The sequence below is a fragment of the Microtus ochrogaster genome, chromosome 19 (genome assembly GCF_000317375.1).
Source record: "Microtus ochrogaster isolate Prairie Vole_2 chromosome 19, MicOch1.0, whole genome shotgun sequence".
NCBI lineage: Eukaryota > Metazoa > Chordata > Mammalia > Rodentia > Cricetidae > Microtus > Microtus ochrogaster.
The window spans coordinates 63,424,176-63,447,521 of NC_022021.1; the positions used below are offsets into that span (position 1 = coordinate 63,424,176).

Genomic DNA, 23,346 nt, shown 5'->3' on the forward strand with positions numbered 1-23,346 from the left:
CGCCACCACCGCCCGGCCTACTCTAATTCATCTTTAATCTTAAGACTGAAATGATTTTGGCATAAGGGGAAAGTTTCACACAATTTTCAATGTTATTAAATACCAATCTCAGGATATTAATGCTAAGAAGTGATCTCATTATGGAAACAGTAGAGACTACAGATAATAGTGAGCAACATATTCTTTCACCTGAGTACCTCTTAAAAATAATTTGCCTTGCCCTACCATTGTCAGAAAATAATCATTTATGTAGATCATGGTTTGATTGTCTTCTTTAATAACTATATGTGAACAATAAACAAGACAGCAATTAATGTGCAGCCTAAAAGGTATGTGCCTGTAGCAAGTAAGATGAGATATATAGGAGAGATATTATCCTTATAGTGAAGGCATGGGCAAGTCATGCGGCACAGAATTATAAACACAGAATTGTGTAAACACAGGATTGCCCATATCCTATATAATTTAAACTTTATATAAATGTATTGGAAAAATGTTGGATCAGTATTTTTTTCATTTTCAGTGTCATTTCTTAGCTATGGTTGAATGATCAAAGCCCACAAGAAAATCCAGGCAGAAAATGAAAAAGAAGGAATTTTGTGACAAACTGTCAAGTCACAAGGATATATAAAAAGTTAGAGAAAATTGTACCATTTCTGAGGCTGAGTTTCAGAACTAGTAACAGGTAAAAGTATATTTTTATAGTTACAAAAGAAAAAAATATATAAAAATATGTGTATATGACTAATTCTAAGTATGTTTATTCTCTCATATAAAATTGTGTTGTAGAATGTTACTTTAACTATGCAAAGGTGTGTTACATTTGTTTATACCACATTCGTTTTTATGATGCAGAAATGTATTGTTTGCCTATCTAAGGCACCTGCTTGTTTTGATAAAAAATGAATGGCAAATAACTAGGCAGTAGAGGTATAGATGGGGCTGGCAAGCAGGGACAATAGTAGGAGAAGAGAGAAGAGAAGGAGGAAGAAAGAGAGGGAGACGCTCATCAGACAGACATGGAGTAGGACATACAGAATGAAAGAAAGAAAAATCCCCAGGGCAAAACATAGATGAAGAGAAAAGGGTTAAAATAAGTTAAAAGAGCTAGCAGAACAGGCGTAAGGTAGGTCCGAGCATTCATAATAACTCTCTGTGTCATGTCTTGGAAGCTGTTTGGTGGCCCTGAAAAAAAGCCTGCTACAAAATTGTTTTTGCTATGGTTTGTTTTCTATGCCATGCTCATATCTGAAATGGGATTTTAATAATTTCTCATGACATGCATTTGTGAAGAGGTCAGAATTGAGCACAACAGCAGAAAGTACTAACATATGCATATGGATTAAAATCAATCACACAAATGCACGTATGTAATCAGTAAATTTAGCCTTTCCCTTGTAGAACTATATTACTTGGGAGATAGAAAGCTTATGGTTGCTTGTCCTTAAATCTACAGGCTTTGTTTGTGTCAGTCTTTTATAGTTTCTCCCTTTTAATATGCATAAAAATTCAAACTATCCCCCTGTCATGCGGTCTAACACGTAAAAGGACTAGTCTTTAAATTATCTAGAAATGCCATCTAATGATTTGTTTCTGCATGTGGTAACATATTTATATTAACAAAATATACCTTCATTTTATTTCATGGTATAACAATTGAAAATTATTATCAGAGTACTGACCTAATGCTTAATTACTCTGATTCATTTGTATATCAGGCATGACCATTGTTTATTAAAAAATAAAATTTGAGTCTACAGGTAGAATTGTTCACCTAGGTTTGGTGGCCCATTACTGCAATCCCAGTACCCAAGAGGCTGAGCCATTAGGATGAGTTCAATACCACTTTCACTTACATAGCGTGTTCCAGGTCAGAGAGCTCAAACAAGAATTTGACACCCCAGAACAAAGAAAATTCACAAAAAAATTGTGGCTCTTTGGTTTTATTTTGCTTATTTCCTTTTGGAGTTCGTTATGATCAACATGTACAAACATCATAGAGGTGGTGGATTTGAACCATTCAATATTTCCAACTCAACATATACTAATTTGGGAGCCAGAATCATAAAACTACTTGTCTTTAAAATTAAATAAATAAATAAAATCGATTTGCTTAATTTTATATCATTAAATTAAAAACGCTTAGTGGCTCATAGGTAGAGATGCTTGCCACTAAGTTTGACAAGCTGAGTGTGATTCCCAGGATGAGCAGGACAGAAGTGGAGAACTGGCTTCTCCAAGTTGTCCTCTGACCTCCTTATGTGTTTGCCAAGGCATGAAAATATGCATAAACACACACTATGTATAAATATAATATATATATATTTAGTATATATACATATATATGCACAGTTAGTTTTATATACAATGTCCCTATGTCTCATGACCTGTTGCTTATATTATTTTAACTTCAGCTCATGGACTGATGCCTACAGACTCTCTGGGCATCTGCATTTACATGCACAATACCCATTTGCAGACCCACAATATAGACATAAGTTTTAAAATACTTTTAAAAATCTTTGAGATTGAACACTTAGTGTGATAGCTTTGCTCATTTTACTTTACTCCAGTTTGAGAGAAGCACACAGTATCAAGTAGTGTTTCAGACTGACAGCTTCCTATTCCTTTAGCACTCCATTGATGTGGGAGTCCCCTCTGTAGGCTGTGAAGGTGTTTTATTACCATCGGTTAATAAAGAAGTTGCTTTGGGCCTGTGATAGGGCAGAATAGAGCAAGGCAAAGGAGAAAAGTAGGCAGAGTCAAGAAGATGCTATGTAGCCTCTGAAGGACAAAGATACCAGCTGCCCTCCCTGGAACATTACCAGTAAACCACGGGACTCGTAAAATACATAATAGGAATGGGTTTTTTTTAGATGTGAGAGTTAGCTCAAAATATATATAAGATATTGGCAAGTAGTGTTGTAATTAATATAGTTTCTGTATGATTTTTGGGTCTGAGCATCTGGGAAATGAACATGCAGTCTCCACCTACATTCCATAATCTGTGGGTTGGAGCCTGAGAACAAAATGTCCTTCAAGACAAGGAATCTGTTTGTTTTCTTTTCTTAAGGTTTTCTCTGTGTAGCCCTGGCTGTCCTGGAACTCACTCTGTAGACCAGACTGGCCTCCAACTAAGAACTCAGAGATCTACCTTCCTCTGCTTCTGTAGTGCTAGAATTAAAGGCATGCTCACCACCAAGCAACTAAGAATTCTTATACAAGAATAAGGTCTTCTTATCTAAGCATTAGGGACAAGTGGCAGTAAGAAGAATCCAAAGAGATATGTAGGCCAATAAAAAATATGCAATTAAAGTATGTTTTTTGCAGTCAAACTATCTTGAAAATCTTTTTTAGATTTTTAAATTTTATTAGTATGAGCATCATGCCTGAATGTGTTATGTTCACCATGAAAGTATGACTGGTGCCCACAAAGACCAGATCATGGCATCAGATCCCCTACAACCGGAACAATTAGAATGGCTGTGAGCAATCATGTGGATGTTGGGGATCAAATTTAGGTTCTCTGCAGGTTCACCAGGCGCTCTCAACCTCTGAGTCATCTCTCCAGCAGCTAGCCACAATGTCTTGACTAGCAGTGATCCTCAAGGACTTTTTCCTGGGATGAGATTTTCTGCCGTAAACCTCAGAAATGATTGCTCTGAATTTCATTCAAGAGCATTAGAAGCTCCCTGCTATAGGGTATATTTAAACAGGAATTCAAAAAAGTTTCTGTGATATAGTGATGATCTCACAGTGAATCAAAATTGGGCTGGTGATACGACACAGATGGTGAAGGCATTTGTCAGGTAGGCCTATCAAGGATATCAATGAGTCTGATCTTTGGAACCATTGTGAAAATGGAAGGAGATGATGGATTCCACAAAGCTGTCCTTAGAAATTCACATGGGTGCAGTGTGTGCATGTATGCCCTACACAATAATAACATCAATTTTAAATTTATGAAAACCATGCAATATAATCCTATTAATAAAAATAATTCTTAAATTATTATTATACAATGGTTCAGACATAACTGCTTTTGAAATGTCACAATTGGGTGATTTTGACAAAATTTCTTAATTTCTATAAGGTTTACCTTCTTAACTTAGCTATAATAACTAGTTAGACTTCATTCATTTTAAGAGGAACAACAAGGTGTTCTAGAGCATTGCAAGATTATATGTATCTTCCATTATGAATGCTTAGATATGTATATACATATCTATACAGATAAATTATATTTATGAATGTTTGTATGTACAATATATTTGCTTCAATTTACATGTAGAAAGAAGTAGGTTACAAAAATATTTTTATTTTCTGGAAAGATAATTATGATGAAATAGTCATTATAAATTATTAAAGCTAATTCTTGATCTTGAAACAGTTTTAGAAGTAGGATTATTGAATTCTTAGTATAAAAATTTGGGTTAATGGACAAACCACACTTTAATATGCTTTAAGTTTTCCTAAGATAATGTACAACATTAAAGCAAAAATGACAAAAATATCCATGATCTTAAGCATCATTAATTTTTAATTTGTAAATCTAGCTACTGTAAATTTTGCATTTTATCATTATTATTGAAAGCAGAAAAAGCACACAGAGAACTCAAGGGATTAATTGACCAAGAAACAAGAGAAAAACAAGCTCCCACACTCACTTTTTTTTATTGAGAAATAATCTTGCAATGAAACCCTAGCTGACCTGGTAATCATTATGTGTTGTAAGCTATCCTGAAACTCATGGCAATCCACCTGCCTCAGTCAGATAAGTGCTAGGATATAGACACATGCCACCAAACACTTCTGAAAACAAACTTTTAAAGAAGTTCTTAAGCTGTTTTATTAAAAACCTCCCTCAACAATTAATAGCAGGATTCACTTTAGTAAACAATAAAATTATGCCAGCTCTGTTTTAAAGTATGTTTTTAGGGTACAGGAGCATTAGTTTTTGTAGAAATAAACTCTTTGAAGTCTTCCATATCATGAAAACCAGAAAATAGGTAAAAATAGATTAGAGTGTGTGGCCTGGCTAGGGATTTTAATTTATTATATTTTTAAATCAATTAAATTAATATTTAGTATCTTATATGCTTACAGTTCATAAATTATATCCCCCCTTCTCCCTTCAATGTTCACATGCCAAGCAACTCCTTTTCAAATTGATTGTCTCTTTTGCTTTTATACATATGTATGTGTATATGTGTATATGTGTGTGTGTGTTTGTATATGTGTGTATGTATATAATATAACTTGTTGATATATGTATCTTTTTATTCTAGTTAGTGTTGCTCATATGTATATAGTTTAGAGCTGACCACTTAGTTTTGGAAACCCACTGAGTGGGTTCATTCCCAGGGAGGATAAATTCTTCCTCTTTCAGCAATCATTAATTTCTTGTAGCTACTAAGCAGAGGCGGATCCCCATGATATTTCCCCCCATTCACGTTGGCACGTCAACAGGTGTGAATTTTCCAGTTCTTGTTTAGGTAACCATATTGCCTAAACAATATAATTTTATGTGTGCACCTTTCCTGTTGAGTATAGAAGATACTGTCTCACAGCAGGCTCCCTTGCCTCTTCGGTCTCTTAAGGTCTTCTTTTCAGAAATGTTCTTTGTATTCTGAATACTACCCTCACACCCACATATGAGTTTAGCTTTCACCCCTCATTTAAGAAATTTCTTAGCCAGGCGGTGGTGGTGCACACCTTTAATCCCAGCACTTGGAAGGCAGAGGCAGGCGGATCTCTGTGAGTTCGAGGCCAGCGAGGTCTACACGAACTAGTTCCAGGATAGACTCCAAAGCTAAGAGAAATCCTGTCTTGAAAAATCAAAGAAGAAGAAGTTTCTTTCTGTGGTATACAGAGATCATTACAGAAAGCTCCAACTGGTCAAAATGAATAGAACAGCTGACTGCACAGTACAGAGTTACTATTGATAAACCGATAAGAACAAAGTCCTAAAATGACTTGACATTACTCTTTATGGAAATAATAATTTAGTTATATAACAACAGGTTTCTATATCATTAAGTCTTATTGACCCTCTCAAAATACAAAGAGTTGACACAGGAAATTCAAATATTTCTAAGTAGTTCATAGAATTAACATATATATGTGTTATATGTGTATATATATATATGTACATATATATTAGCTTTCTAACTGAAAACTATGCAATTATGCATTTGGTTTCATTAAAAGTGTTATTATTAAAATGGTAACTAAGTTATTTTGAGATTTTGAAGCAAAACGATTTTAAAATAGGGGATGTTGTTCTCAGCAATGCAAAGACAAATTAGAGGAAGTATTATTTCCTTTAATGATTTTCATTTTGACTTTATAGCCAACATGGCCAATTGTGGTCCTGCAGTTTCATTGGAAGTGAAACTAATTAAACACACATGGTTCTAACTGAAGAACACTGCCAATCAAGTTGATCACTTTTAAGTGGATCTCACTCTCTAGTGATATACTCATAGTAAAAGATTACAAATGAACTTTCCATCCAAGGTGACATTGTGTAGTGGGATTATTGGTTGTTTTTATTTGTCACAAATATGTAAGTCTAATGATTCTAGAGACATACTAACTAACCAAGGAATCAGGTTTACATCAAACGGCAGCTAGAATTCAATTTCTGTCACTACTCATTGTTAAATTGCAGTCTTAAAGTAAATTCATTTCTGTCCCCCACTCCCACTAGCACTGTGAAACTGAAGAGGACAAGACATTTGCTGCCTTGACTATATTCACAGGTATATAGAGAGTAAAATGATGACATATTCAAATGAACATGTCCTCGTAGGAACTGGCAGCCTGCTATGCTTCACTGCTTGTCACTCTCTGGAAAAATATGCTCTGTTCTGTGTCTTGTCCTAAGAATTCCCTGATGCAACTGTCTGCCTTCTATCTCTCTCAGAGGTAGAATGACACATTTCTTCAATGAGTGGAGACATATATTGAATGTACTGATCAAAATGCCTTAGGCTTGCTCACTGAGCTCATGCCATACCTTACTTCTTAATTCCATCACGATCAATCCCCAGATTCTTGGTTCGTCTCTCTCTGTGAGCTATATTTCAGATCTTCTGAGATTTGATTTTCTTAGCATATTTATATTGATAATGTTTACAAATTATAAATACAATTAATTCAGGTATTTAATAAAAGTATATGCTGCCCTTTATAGAAATGAATTTGCAGTTTCTGTGAAAGCTGACAGGCTGGAAATTTTGTTTGATGTGCTTAGACTAAAGTAGCTGAATATGAATTAGAATGATGTATGTCATAAGGTCTAGAACATTCTTTTCTTTGTATTTTATATTGTCCCAGTTTAGCAAAAATTTAGAGAATCCTCAGAAAATGCCTAGACAATATTCTGTGTTCAAATTAGATAGATTGAAATATATTGCTTCTGTGTGAAAATTCTCAGGCGGAATTAGCAAACACATACATATATTATTACTATATATGTATCTATAATATATTTTATACTCAAGAGAGAAAAAAAGAGAGAGAGAAAGAGTTTGTGTTTTTGGTACTTGAGATAGAACAAAGGGCCTCAGGCATACTCCTAAATGCTCTACAGCTGAATAATGTTTCAGCCCACAGATTACCATCAATGTAATAATTCACTGATAGATTAATAAACAAGTAAAACACCTTAAACAATACAGAGTATATCTGTAAGAAACATTATTGAAAAATTTTTACTAAAATATAGATAAGGCAACTTGATTAAATTAAAAGTAAACTATTTGTTTACTTTCATTTGAATTCAAATTATATGTAACCTAGAAATATTTGCAAATTATATGTAACTTAGAGATACATATGGTCTCCTGTTACATTATTATCAATATAGGCTAAAATTTAGTGAAGTGATATTTAAATAATAGAAAGATAAAATGTATAATAACATTAATAATTTTTGTATGAAATCATATTCCTGGATTTTAACTCAGTCTTGGTTTCCAGGTATTCTTTGTTTAGGTACTCTTTGTTTCATTTTAGTTTACCAATGAATTTGATATTTATTCTAATTATTTTTATTTTAACCTTAATATTTTGTCTAAAATTATAATTGCAGTCTCCCTATAAAATCAAGGAGAGCAGAGTTTGAAAATTATAGTTGTTCTATAGCACTAAACGACATGGATTCTGTTATTATTTCTTGGACTGGCATGACATCTCAGTGGACAAAGGTATTTGACAAATCTAAAAGTCTGAATTCAATGCACAGTATATATACAGTGGAAGAAAACAACTTGCTTCTACAAGTTGTCCTCTGACCTTGAATTTCTCATGTCTGCTACTACGTATACTCATACTCACACATTAAAAACAAAGATACTGGCTTTGGGGGAGCCTAGGCAGTTTGGATGCTCAACTTACTAAACCTGGATCGAGGTGGGCGGTCCTTGGACTTCCCACAGGTCAGGGAACCCTGATTGCTCTTCAAGCTGATGAGGGAGAGGGACTTGATCGGGGGAGGGGGAGGGAAATGGGAGGCGGTGGCGGGGAGGAGGCAGAAATCCTTAATAAATAAATAAATTTAAAAAAAATAAAAACAAAGAAAAATTTTATGTTACAATTATAATTCTATATTATTTCTTCCACTTACTAATTTGTGTTCCAAATAGGCCATTTTTGTTCCTTGCTCATTGTTAATTATTTGTCAAGTAATGGTAAGAACACATTTGCCAAGAACAATCACAAAAGCCTTTAATCTCAGAACTCCAGAGTTTGCAGAAAACTGGCCAAGTTTTTAATCCCAGCACTCAGGAGGCAGAGTTAAGTGAACACCTGTAAATTAGATGCCAGTCTTGTCTACATAGTGAGTCCCTGTATAGCTAGGGTAGATAGAGAAAACTTGTTTCAAAAGCAAACAAATAAACAACAACAAAACAAACTAAAAAACAGAGGAGGAGATTCATGAATTCAAGGGTGGTTTAGACTACATAGTGAATTCAAAGACATTTGAACTTCAGATTGAGATCCAGACCTAGTTACTTTTCTTTAACTATAATAAGACCCCACAATAAAAGTAACTTACAAAGGAAAGTATTCTTTTTTTATTAAAGATAGATTCCTTTCTTATGCAGTATATGCTGTTTATATTTTCTCCTAACTTTAGTCTTCCAAATATTTTCTCCCCTTTCCTCTAGATCAACCCCCCTTTTTTTAATCTCTTTAGAAAAGAGGAGGCTTCTAAGAGATAACAACCAAAGAACAAATATGACAAATAAATAAGAGGGAGCAAAAGCTATCATATCAAATTTGAACATGGAAACATAAGAGGAAGAATATAGACCTGAGAGCAGATACAATAGTTAGAAACCCACTTGTTTTCACAGTCACAAGTCCCACAAAAACATTAAGCTAATAGCTTTAATGCAGAGAACTTGTTGCAGATCCCTGTAGGCCCTGTGCTTGCTGCTTCCAACTGAGAGCTCACATGTGTCTTGCTCCATTGATACAGAATGGCTTGATCTCCTAGTGTATTCTGTCTCCTCTGGTTCTTGCACTCTTCCTACCTCCTCTGCCTTAAAATTCCCTGAGCTCAGATTGGGGAAATTTGATGGAGACCTCATATTTAGACTCATTCTCCATGTAATGTCTGGATGTTGGTCTCTGCATCTTTTTTCCATCTACTGAGAAAGGAAGCTTCTCTGATGATGACTAACTAAGGTTTTGGCATCTGAGTATAGTAGAACATCATTATGAGTCATTTTGTTGAAGTTTCTTAGGCCAGTAGTCCTGTGAGTGAGAATGAGTGGGTCTCTGACTCTTGTGCCTGCTCTTGGGACTCTTTTACTTCTGTTAGGTTTCCATGACCAACTTTGGCATGGTAGTTTTTGCTTCATCTTATTATATTTTCTTTGTTAGTTTTTGTTGTGATCTCATAGAAGTCTGTTCTTTTCTAAAGAGAGACAGAAAAAGAGTGAATCCAGAAGAGTAGATAGGGAGGAACTGGGAAGAGTATGGGGAGGGGAAACTATAATCAGGACACATTGCATTAGAAAAAATCTATTTTCAGTAAAAATGAAAAATCAAATAATAAAACAAAATAAAAAATATATTCAATTAATCTTTCCATATCTACCATTGCCCTCTGGGTCATCTACTTGTCTCTTTAAAAGCCTCAATCTCTATGTTCATCCTTGTTCTAGTTTGTGGCCAGATAATTATTTTTGTTCTTTTTGGGGACAAACTTTTAATCAGCCTTCCATGAGAATACTGGAGTATATTTCTATAGCAAATTGTCTCCATTCAGCTGACATATTCAGAGGTACTATTGCTAACTGTCTCCAGTGTTTTGGGTCTCTGTTAAAGAAAACCTCATGAGGGAGTTTGGCTAAGCAAAACTCTTCATTTAATGGCCAAGTAACAGAAGAAAAAGGAGAGGGAGTCATGGTCCAATAAACCCCTTAAAACAAACCCCAATCCCCTCAGGTCTCCTAATAATAGACAAGGTTCCATTCATCTGTATGCATGTTAACTGTAAGCATTCTGTCACTGTTCTCAATCATACTGTCTCCTAAATACCAGTTTTGCTCTACAGCCACCATTGAGTATCCATGTTTTTACCAGTTTACTCATGTTCTTAATGAGACCGTTACAGACCATTACCTTAACTTCTGCATGGGATTGAAATAGTGTGCTTTCCTTTAGTATATAATAGAATAAATTTTAATGCCACTGAAATTGACATTATAGTTCTAACACAGACGTACTCAAATCTGTAAAAGAATACACAGAGGCTGGAAAACTGAAACATCATATATTAAGAAAATAAACAGGACAATTTTTAGTTAACTTTTTAATCAATATACAAAATTAATAATGCATATATTATGTTCTGCATAATGTTTAAACCAATGTGATCCTATTTATCTCCCCAATTTTATTTTATAATTAAAAATATTTAAAATCCTTTCTAGCATCTATAAACCTACAGTACATTGTTCTACTGCACATGAGCACACCACAGTGCCTAGATTCTATTTAGTAATAACCTACTACTCATCAATCACCTTTCCTCTGACCCTCCCTACCAGGACTAGCCTACTACATGCTACTCTCAACTTCCATAAAAACAGCGTTTTTAGTTCTCATTCATGAGTGAGATTATGCAATGCCTGTCTTTGTGCTTCTGACTTTTTCATTTACTGTATTTTCCAGACACTGCCATTGATTTCACAAATGACAGGATATCAGTCTTGTCTCATTGATGAATAATATACATATTTCTGCTACATTTTCCTCATTTGTCAGGTTATGTACATTGTATATTGTGGCAGCTGTGCATTATGCCACAGGGATAAAAATGTATTAATGCTCTTCATGCTTAGTTTATTGCCATTAATGTATAATCAGGAGATTGACAGATCACATGTTAAATCTAATTTTACATTTTGGAGAGCTCTCCACGCTTTTTTCCAAACTGACTGTAATGCTCTGAAGTCCCACCAATTGTATGCAAAGTTTCCCTACATTAACGTAATACACTTCAAAAAAGTTTGTTGTTTAAAAATGATGAAAAAAGGGTGTCATCATTGAACTTAAAGTTCAATTGAAAAAAGTAAATCACCATCCACATACTTTCCATAGTCAGGAAAATGTAGGAAAAATAAGTAAGTTTCAAGGTGCATTTCTATGCCTTATTTAGGAGCAAAGTTGCTGTTTTAATCATTCTGATAAATTGAAAAATCAAGTTGAAAGAAGACTTTTTGAATCAACAAACATACTTCCTCAGAATCTGTTCGACAGAAAATATATGGAGAGACAAAGTTCTTGTTGTAGAGTACCCTATAGTAGCAAAATCTAGAAAACAGGAGAAAGTGGGTGAATTGACTCTGCCATGAACAACGATGGACTGGCGTACAGTTATGTGATTAGCAGGTCATTCAGAAGGAGTTTTGTGTGATACAAATAGAATGCACTTGTGTGTGTGTGTGTGTGTGTGTGTGTGTGTATGTGTGTGTGTCATCTATTCTTGTACAGAATAAGTGCTGACTTATATTGTATGTGCATGTGTGTGTATGTGTGTGAAGGTTTATATGAGCATGGGAAAAGGTACAGAGAGCTGCATAATTAATTTTCTGGGAAATAAAAATGAGGAGAAAGAGAAGACATGTAGAAAATACAATGAATAGAAAAGTTAAATGTATTTGATGAGTAAGAAACTTCATAGGATATACATTTAATTTTACACATTTGTGTGTGTATATATGTTGCTGTTTGTTGGGAACTAAATGTTCAGAGACACATTTAAACAGGTGAGTTTGACTGCTCTCTTGAATGCATTATCCTAAAAAATAGACATGACAGTGTGGTGGTACACAACCTTAATTCTAACATTAGGAGACAGACACAGATGGTACTCCATGATTTTAGGTCAGCCTTGTCTACACAGAAAATTCCAGGACATTCAGGGCTACACACACACACACACACACACACACACACACACACACTACAATAAAAATAATAATATAAAGAGAAGAAGAAAAAGATTTAGTTTTTCCTTTCCACCATTTTACATTGCCTCTCAAGAAAGCCGAGAAATACAGGGTTACACAGAAACAAGCCTTTCTCAAAACAAAATAAAAACAACACAAACAAACAAATAAAAAAAAACAACAAAAACAAAACCAGAAGTGACTTTTGGCTGGGAACTTCCTTGGGCATTTTAATTTCCCCCTTCTGTCTATATATGTCCCAGTGCCTTATGAAGTGTGGCAGAAGTAGTACTGTGCATGACATTCAATATTCATCTACAACATTTAGTGATTTTCTATCATATTCCTTGGAAAGAAAGCTGTTTAATGCCCATGTTGAATCATACGGTTTTTAAAGGTTCTCTGGTATAAGAGCACAAAGACAGGGCTCCTGCCCTGGGGTGTGGACACATACAGGCACATGTGATTGTTAATACCCAGGGGCAATGCTACGGGTTAATGACTAAAGCTGTGTATGAACATAAAAGAGGTTTAAGCTTTATGAGACAAACGAATGTGTCTTAGTTGCTATTTGAATAGAACACCTAGATAAAAGCCTTTGCTTTTTTGGTAGTGTGGTCCATAATAAATTCACTTTTGGTTTATTGGTATAACTGGAATTTTCTGAATATAATTAATTTTAAAAGAAAGAGCATATTCAAGACTTTCATAGAATATATTGTTTTGTTCTTTGAATATGTGCTTCTTGTTCTTGGAATATCTTTCTTGCTTGTGAAATATGTACAATTTGAGAACATCTTCTTGACATAATGTACAAATTCTCCTGTATAAAGAAATATAAAGAATATTTCTACATAGAAAAAAATGTATGCATGTCCAATATACTATCAGCAGAGGATAACCAAAAAATATATAGATAGGTATCTTGTCTTAAATAAGCTTTTTTTTAACAAATGCATGTGTAAACTTCTTTGTATGTAACCTCTCAGTGGGATAATTTAATGTCACATCCTGACTTTACTTTGTCAGTGAGAACAAGTCTCACTAATAACCCTAACTCACATGTCCTTTTGATATTATTGAGCATCTTCTGGGTTGATCTCAAAAGTGGTATTGCTGGGTCTTGAGGTAGATTGTTTCCTTATTTTCTGAGAAATTGCCACACTGATTTTGCTAGCTGTACAAGTTTGCACTCCCACCAGCAATGGAGTAGCATTCTCCTTATCCCATCCTCTTTAGCATAATCTGTCACCAGTGCTTTTGATCTTGGACATTCTGAAAATTGTAAGATGCAATATCAGAGCTGTTTGATTTTCATTTCTCTGATGGCTAAGAATGTTGAGCATTTCCTGAAGCGACTTTTAGTCATTTGACATTCATCTGTTGAGAGTTCTCTGTTTGGGTCTGTACACAGTTTTTTATTGGATTATCTGTCCTTTTGATGTCAAGTTTCTTGAGTTCTTTATATATTTTTAACATCAGTCCTCTGTTCTATGTGGGGTTGGTAAAGAACTTTTTCTATCCTATAGGCTGCTGTTTTGTTTTGTTTACCATGTCCTTTGCTCTACAGAAGCTGTTCAGTTTTAGGAGGTATTATTTATTAATTATTGCCCTCAATTTCTATGCTACTGGAGTTATATTTAAGAAGTGCCCATGCTTTCAAGTGTACTTTTCACTTTCTCTTCTATGAGGTTCAGTGGTTGGTTTTATGTTGAGGTCTTTGATTCATTTGTACTTGATAACTATGGATCTATTTATATGTGCTCAACTATGCTCATAGCAGCATTATTTTTAATAGCCAGAACCTGGAAACAACCTAGATGCCCCTCAGCTGTAGAAGGGATAAAGAAAATATATTATATTTACACAATGGAGTACTACATAGTGGTAAAAAAATATTGCAATCTTGAACTTTGCAGGAAAATGGATATACCTATAAAAAATATTGAGTGAGGTTACTCAGATCCAGAAAAACAAATATAATATGCACTTACTCATAAGTGACTTTCAGACATAAAGCAAAGAACACCCAACCTACAGCCCACAATCTCAGAGAACCTAAATAACAAAGAGGACCCAAAGAGAGACATACATGAATCTACATAGGAAAGGGAAAAAGCCAAGATCTCCTGAGTAAATTGGGAATGTGGGGGTCATGAGAGAGTGTACAAGGGGAGAAGGGAGGAAGGGAGGTAGTAGAGAAAAATAAATAGCTTAATAAAAACAATAAAAAAAACCCTAACTTTTTCTGCTAAGTGTAGCTGCTTGTTTTATTTTTTAACAAGAACATTGTACTTCAACACTTCTCTGTGTGGGCTTTTACATCTTGTCCCATTCCATTTTTTTTAAAAACAAACATATATTTGAATAATTTGAAATCACAACTATTTGTTTGTTCATTTTAATTTTAAATAGCCTTTTCAGATCTTTATATTTAAGGTTAACAATTACAAGAATAATTTTCTGGCTATAAGATATTTTAATTGCCCTCAAACTTAAAAGAACTTGAACTTCATTAATGTATATTACTCTCATCATAGTTGTCTCAATAATTTTGTTAAAATTTTTATATTTTTAGTGAAATCTATTGGAATCATATGCTATGGACTGAGCCTATAGAGCAGCGGCAGTACACACACAGACACACACACACACACACACACACACACACACACACACACACACAGAGCAGGTATGGGGTGCTATACAGATGACTGTCAATTGGTGGAGTAGGAAGATGCATATAGACACATGAATCAGCAATGTGGCATCTTAGGTGTTTCCAACATGGCTGAGCCACAAATAGGTCTAAGTTATTAGTAGAAACAAAAACAGTGCAAACAGAGGCAACAATAGCAGCCACAAGAAAAGCTGCAGGTGGCTATTGCACAGTCCTCATGGTGAAAGGCCTACTTACCCATAATTCCCAGGATCCCCTCTCTACAGAGTCTGCACAAATATTAGATCCCTTATCTATCTTCGATGACAGTGCTGGCAGGACTCAGGTAACCATTATAAAAGTAATTGTTTTTTAACCATCACATCTAGAAGTCTTCATGTCTAGTTTTGATTTTGTTTATTTTTGTTTTTTGAGACAGGGTTTCTCTTTTGAAATTTGCTGTAACATCACCAAGCAAATATTTACAAACAAAAACAAGTTAATTTTAAAAATATCACACTTTATAGAAAATAGTGCTCAATTTTCATATAAAGCTTTAGATGAACAAATTACTGACAAGAAGTGCAATTTTGGTTATACTTTTCCTGAGACTAAATAGAAAATAATAGGATTCATAAACAGACATTTGGAACTGCAAAAAATTTCCTGCAACTACCTCTGACTTCTTTCATAACCTTGATAAGTTACAGGGAATGCCAGAGGAAGCATTGAAATGCCATTGCATAGATTAGCATTAAATTCAATGTAAAAGCAACAGAATTGATCCCTGTGGTCAGCTTGTTCCATGTCTTGAGGGCGCTGATAAATTCATGAGCACACATATGTAATAAAATTTTATGGAAATAAATAAGCAAGTACACAAATGAGGTCAGTATCCTGTATTTATGTCCATTTCTGGTAATGTATTTATGTTTGTTACACTTGGTTTGAAGACAGCCTTACTGAGGAAGCTGAAGGAAGAACACTTGGGCTCCCTGCTTCTTGGCACCTCCGTGAAACTCTAACCATATCAAAATTCGAAAGTCCAATTAAAAATTCCATCTCAGACAAGCTTGGGACTGATTTCTGTGGTTTAAATATTAATAAAAATATCATTCCATGTGAATCATCAGCAACAGATGTACCAAAATTTACATTGTAAAGTGATGGAATAAAAATCCATCTTAATGTTCTCACAGCCTAGGAAACATTTTTAATAGCTTCAGGAACAGTTGTATCAACTAAAAAATCTTCTTTTCAAAATTAAAACAAATATCAAGATGTATTTGTGATCTCACATTAGCCAAGAGCAACTGACGTTGCTATAAATGTTATCCTTGATAGTAGAGCTAAAAGTTGCATAAATTGTACTAGCCTAAGAAATAATTTTCAGAAGAGCACTGATATAGGTCAATAAAGATTGACATTTTTTATGAATAACAATTTTATTGAATAACAATAATTATTCATTGTATTTTATATCACTGTAACACCAATATTATTTTATAGTTTACACATTTCTGTGTTATTCATATGTTACTATTATCTCATTTTACTAGTAATAAATTTGTGCAAGGAAAAGCCTTCATATTTTATTACATTTTGTGTTTTTCTTTTGGGTTTGAATTAATGCCCCACCATTTTTATTTTACAGTTGTCCTCATAAAGAATGTAAGTCCTGACTAGGGAGGCAGGCAAACTTTGAAAGGCATTTGAATTTGAGATGGTCATGGTGGCACACACTTGTACGCCTAAGCAGTATGTCATATAACAATACCCCACTGTCAGAACAACAAAACATACAAACAAGTTGCTTAAAATTTTTGCAAAAGAAAGCATAATTAGCAAGCTCTTTTCTTTCAAATTGAGATTGAAATAAAATTTTGACATGACTTCAGATATTTACAAGTCATAATTAAGACCAGCCAGCTTTGGAATATTTTAGAATGCCAACCAAGTTATGATTGTAATTCCAAAACATTTTTGATTTTTCATTTATAAATCACAGAAATATTAAAAAGCATTTATATACCAAGTTGCACTCATGAAACTTGAGCTGTATAGTATTGACAAAAATTTTTTTAATTGAGATTTGCATGCCTAGACCCACCTACTACTTTTCTCAGCTTGCATATACAATTATGATTCCCTTGTAACACTAACTGATATTCAACATTTATTCTTAAGAGTCATTATGACATATGAACAATTTTCCCAAATGGAATATTACTTAAAAACAACTTAAAGCTGAGAGTTTATGAACTAAAATATTGTTATTTCTGTTTTATCTTGATAGACCAGATTTGAATATCATTGAGTCATTTGCTTAGCATCCAGTAAGAAGTTATGTATACTTGTTTATTTTCTAATGTTTCTGTGGCTACGTTGCACTTATTTTTCCTTTTATTATCCTGTTGGTTCAGTCCATTTTCTTTTCTCTCATGTTTCAGAATGATTCTTGGGGAAAGCAATATTCCTATGCGCTCTTCAAAGCCATGAGCCACATGCTGTGTATCGGCTATGGCGCACAAGCGCCCGTCAGCATGTCCGACCTCTGGATTACCATGCTAAGCATGATCGTTGGGGCCACCTGCTATGCCATGTTTGTTGGCCATGCCACAGCTTTGATTCAGTCTTTGGATTCTTCAAGGAGGCAGTATCAAGAAAAGGTATGTAGCTTTCTTTCTCAAATATTCAAGCAGCTTTTTTATAACAAAATTTAATTGTGTTCAAGCTAATATACCAATATCCATCTATTGAAACTGTGAGGAGCTTAAATATTTATGTGAAAGAGAGTCTGTTTTGATATTTTTAGATTCCCACTGAGATAATTTTCCAAGACATTATTTTATTTGTTTTGAATTATATTGATATGTGTGTATGTATATATGTATGTGTGTATACCTGGTGATGTAACTCAGGTGGTAAAGTAGCCCTAGCGTTAATCCCCAGCATGACAAATGACAGGCATGGAGCAACTGACTTGTCATTTCAACATTTGAGAGTTGGCGTCAGGAAAATCAAGGTGTCATGCTCTGCTATATAGTAGGGTTGAGGCTAGCCTAGTCTGAAAATTTTATATACATAAATTCTCATTCCTTAAAATATAATTATATCTCTAAAATGTGTAAAGAAGATATATACAATGTCCCCATGGTTAAGGTTGAGATTCTATATTCTGAGTCAAATTTCAATTACTGGACTAATATATTATTAATCCCTCACTAATTCACACTACAAGAAACAGAAGTCTACAGAAAGAGCCAGTCAGCTTTGCCCTTTTTTTCTGGCTGCCTTTTTCTCTGTGTTATAATAGTAATTTACATTATAATCCACAGACTTAGCTAACTAAGCACTGGCTGCCCTTATTGCTACAAAACTCATCACACTCCCCAGGGCTGTTTGAGTCAGGGTTTCTCTGCCCTGTCTGTCCAGGATATGTAAACCAGACTGGGTTGGAATTCAAAGATCTGCCTACCTCTGCCTCAGCCTCACTGACTCCTGAGTTCTGGGATTAAAGCCTTGCACCATCCATGCCGGGCAACACTGTCTAGTATTAAAAGTCATGTTTACAGCTGCTAGCTTGTCTTCCTGTGCTCAGTGTGTTCACGGAAGTAGCTGCCATGTTAAACTTCTCCTAAATGAGTAGAAGAGGACAAAACCAAGTTAAGCTATTTAACTTACATTTCCTTACATTGTCTTGTATTTCATTGTTTAAAACAATTTCTAAATTTAAATATCTTTTGATCATATTCTTCCCCTCCCTCAAGTCCTTCCAGATCTGCTCCCTTTCCCCTACTTGCCTACCCAACTTTAAATTCTTCCTCTAAAATCAGACAAAAAGTCAATATCATAACAAAACCAAGGAGGAGGGGGACCGTGGGGTCCATAATATGTTGGTCAACAACTCCTGAACCTGAGACCTGCTCTGGAGTGGTTGAATCCCAAATGTCACTCCACTGAAAAGAACTAATTTTCCCTCTCCCAACAGATACAACTGACAGTTCTTCTGTTTTTTAACTTTTACTCTAGTGGCTAAGTTTTCATTCATTCATTCATGCATTCATTCATTTGTGTTTTTAAAATGACAAAATAAAGTATAATAAGTTGAAGCAGGACCATCATGCTGAATTTGGACAAGACAAGACAAAAGAAAGTGCCCAAGAAATGGCACAAGAAACAGACGTTCACTCATTCACAGAATCCCACAAAACCCCTCACCTGGAAGCCCCCATATAAGCACAGAGGGATTCGTGTAGACCTGTGCAGACCCTGGGCATGATGGTTCTTTTGCTAGACCAGGAGCATCTGATTTTACCCTAGGTCCTTGTGCTATCTACTCTCAGGCTCTTGGTCAACCAGGCAATACCAGTTTTCCTTTTGCAGGATGTGCCTTAAGTAAAATCAAATAATGGTTGGTTCTCACACAAGCTCTGTGCCATCATCAGCCTAACATATCTTTCAGGTAGTGCACCGTTATAGAAGAAGAGTTCCCGGCAGGCTTGGTGTTTGCATTCCCCTTTTGACAGTGTGTAGAGAATCTTCCTGTACCAAAGTACCTGTAACTAGGTGTTCACCCCTTGACGCAGAACATTTCTGGAAGTACTGATTAAGTGCTTATAAAGTAAGTGTGACCGGTACCAGGTTAGATTCAATTATTCCAAAGAGATGAATGTCACACTAATTGTTGCTATATATACAAAGTCGTTGCCATTATAACCCTGTAATGGGAATAAAAGAACAAAGATGTTTGATTGTGCTCAGATAGAACTACAGTGACACCAACCAGCATAATCAGCAAGTTGATACTTTGATGATGAAATCATGAGAGGTAAACTGTCAAATTTGCCTTGAGGCTTACTTTTAAGAAAAAAATAAATTGTATAGAACAGTAACCAAAAGACTATATAAAGCCGTTTAGCTGAAAATCCTATTTTAATTGGAATTCAGGCTTATTTTATGGTGATATAAAGGCTAGAACATCATATTGTGAAATTTGTTCTTACACTAATTTTTTCCCTGTTGTTTTCAATGAAAATGTTAACTTTTTATCATTTTCTATGAATATTGCTACATATTTTCTTTTTGTTTTTTATGTCAATATATTATTTACACATTGTGAAAATTTTTAATTTGTTTCCATATTTGCATGTTTTATTTATATATTTATTAAATATTGTAAATAATATACAATGTGTAAATATATATTTTCTTAAAACAAACCAATATTCATGATTACATTTTCAGAAAGATGAAATTATATGTGTATGCATCTGTGTGTGCATGTATGAGTGTGTATTTGCGTGTGTGTGTGTGTGTTTGTGTGCATACTGAGACAGGGCCTCACTCTGTACAACAGGCTGGTCTTAAGTTCACAGCAAACATACTGCCTCAACCTTCTGAGTGCTGTGCAACAATTTTGATGTACAAAATTAGAATTTGTGGAGTGCCACTTTTTCAAGAACAGGGAATTAAAATATTCAACTTATACCAAGAGACAAAATGTTCAAATTCTTTTTGAGTAATTAATGTAAAGAAGTGTAATTAGTGTAAAAATATCTCAATTTGTAAGTAGACATAAAACCATGTATGAATTATTGAATTGGACAATTTTCTGTAAACTGACTTTTAACTAGCTGAATTGTATTAATTTATCTGAGTTAACAATAGCCCTGAGTTAGAAAGCTGGGAACCCAAAGCTGCTGTCCTTTGCAACCTATTCAAATCTCACTCTAAAGCAACTAACTTACGACAAAGTAACTAGAGAACTGTTGGTTTATCCAGGGTAGGAAACACTAATTGTGTATCCAGTACCAAATGGCCAGTCCTGAAAACATACACACAAATAATATTATACAGACTGAGCAGGTTTCATTTAGGAATTTATATGTATAGACGTATATAAGATAATATACATATAACAACTATTAATTTAAAGAGTGGCCATGAATTTGAAACAAAGAAAGGGAAGGTATATGAGAGAGTATGGAGAGGGGAAAGGTAAAGTAGAAATGATGTAATTATCTTATAGTCTCAGAATATAAGAAAAAATAAAAAGATATATAAATATAAGGTGATTATGACTGTGCATATGCTTTTGACAATACACCCATCGAGGGTGACTTGGGTGAAACATTAGTGCAGGATCAGCTTTTAAAATCTTAAATCTCCTTTCCAAGCAGCAAACCATTTCTTTCTTTTGAAAATAATCCTAGATTCTCCTCTTCCACAACTTTCACTCTGCCTACTCCCTTCCCTTAGACACCCCTGAGGTCTTCCAAGGTTTTTCTTGTATTTGAGCTCTAGGGTTCCTTCCAGATCATGCCAACCTTTACTCACCTGAATGTTATATACATCCTCTGTATCCAATTCAGCCCAAATGCTGTGATAGGAAGAGCCTTCACCCTTAATCTTGATGTGTGGGCTTAAGACCCAAACACGGAAACATCAGCATTGTGGAAGTGAGGCTGCCAAAATTCTGCTGTGAGGCAGTGAGAGAGACGGATGTTTAGAGCTGTTCCCCCTTACCCTAATCTATAAATAGTTATGGAAAAGTCGTGAGTGAACTTTGCCAAATGTCATCACATGAATATATGTAAAACACCTTCCAAAAACTGAATTTTGTTATTTGCATGTATGCAAATGTATTATTTCATCAAGGTTTTAATTATTGATACTTAGTTGTATATTTATTTTATGTATTTTGAAATCTCATGCTGCTGCTCAGACTGCCATGGAATACTGAGATTAAAGTTCTCCTAATATCAACCCCCCTCGTACCTGGGAGTACTTATTTATGTACCTCCCCTTTGACTAAAGATAGATAACTTTTTAGAAAATACATTTTGAATCCATTTTTGTTTTTTTCTGAAATTCTGAGGTCAATCACTTACTTGTGGAATTAAAGGATCTGGTGACTGCCACCAGGGCTGAAGAAATTTCATAGTTGCTGAGTTGATAGCCAGTAAGTTCTGCTTCAAGGCCTGATGGAACTCCCTGCCTGGGGAAGACTCAAAACTTGTTTCCAAAACATTAATTATAAGCCACCAATTACATAATAAAACAACACTATAGAACTAGAAGAATGAGGAAATAAGCAGGAATCTTTTGTAGTCCTGCCCTTGATCCTTTTAAATCAGGCTGCTACTTAGAGCTCTTCTTTATCACAACAAATAGAGTAAATTGACCTGCTACTGTGGTAGCGTCTTAGGATTTCTACTACCTTGAAGAGACACCATGACCACAGCAACTCAAACAAAGAAGAACATGTCACTGAGGCTGGCTACAACTCAGAGGTTAAGTCCATTATCATCATGGTGGGAAGCATGCTTGCACACAGGCAGACATGGTGCTGGAGAAGTAGCTAAGAGCTCTGCATCTAAATTGGCAGGCCACAGGAAGAGAGCTGATAGTGAACCTGGCTTGAACACCAGAAACCTCAAAGCCCACCCAGTGACACACTTTCTCGAAAAAGCCCCCACACACTCCAAGGCCACACCACTCTGTGGGCCTGTGGAGACCATTTTTTCTCAAACCACCACATGTAATATTTCTTCTATTGTTTTGAAGGCAGGATGTTCTTGACCTTAGAAAAATAATGGTTAGCCAGTGCTTACCTGAATTACATCTGACACATAATTTTTTTTAGGGTCCTTATTAAAGGGCAGAGATATCACTGAGATTCATTGTTTTCAATAAAACAAACAAAATCCCTTTCACTTTTTTCCCCCATAACTGGTAAACATTTTCTTTCTCCCTTTACAAATGAGAGTGATAAGAACATGAGTCCCTGTGGTTCCTTAATTAAGCCAGAAAAGATCTATGAAGTTAAACTGCTTACTTTACCTCTGGAGACCTGAATTCAATAAATTCTAGTATGTTAAATTGGTTGTACTCCAAAATTTCCCAGGCCAAGAACATCCTAAGACTGTGACTCTAATAAGATACTTGTACAGGAAACCTGCCGTGTGCTCGCCTTGTGCCAGTGTTTTTTCTCTAAGTATTTCTTTTATTTTTTAGATTATAATTATATCATTTCCCTCTTCCATTTTTTCCCCAAACCCTCCCATACAGCCCTCCTTGCTCTCTTTCAAATTCATGACCTCTTTTATTCATGATGTTTGATATTTATTTCTAAATCTGTAAGTGTAACATGCTCAGCCCAGATAACCACACTGGTTGGTTCTCTAATACCAAATGGTCAGCCTGAAAAAT

The 23,346-nt window shown here is 34.9% G+C and overlaps 1 protein-coding gene across 1 annotated transcript in view; it reads left to right on the top strand.

The window, feature by feature from the left end:
- The window catches only part of Hcn1 (hyperpolarization activated cyclic nucleotide gated potassium channel 1), a 350,116-nt gene that overhangs the window by 246,394 nt on the left and 80,376 nt on the right, over positions 1-23,346 (top strand). The window contains exon 4 of the mRNA XM_005356829.3: positions 17,583-17,801. Coding sequence (XP_005356886.1) covers positions 17,583-17,801 — 219 coding nt within the window. The remainder of the gene's footprint in view (positions 1-17,582; positions 17,802-23,346) is intronic.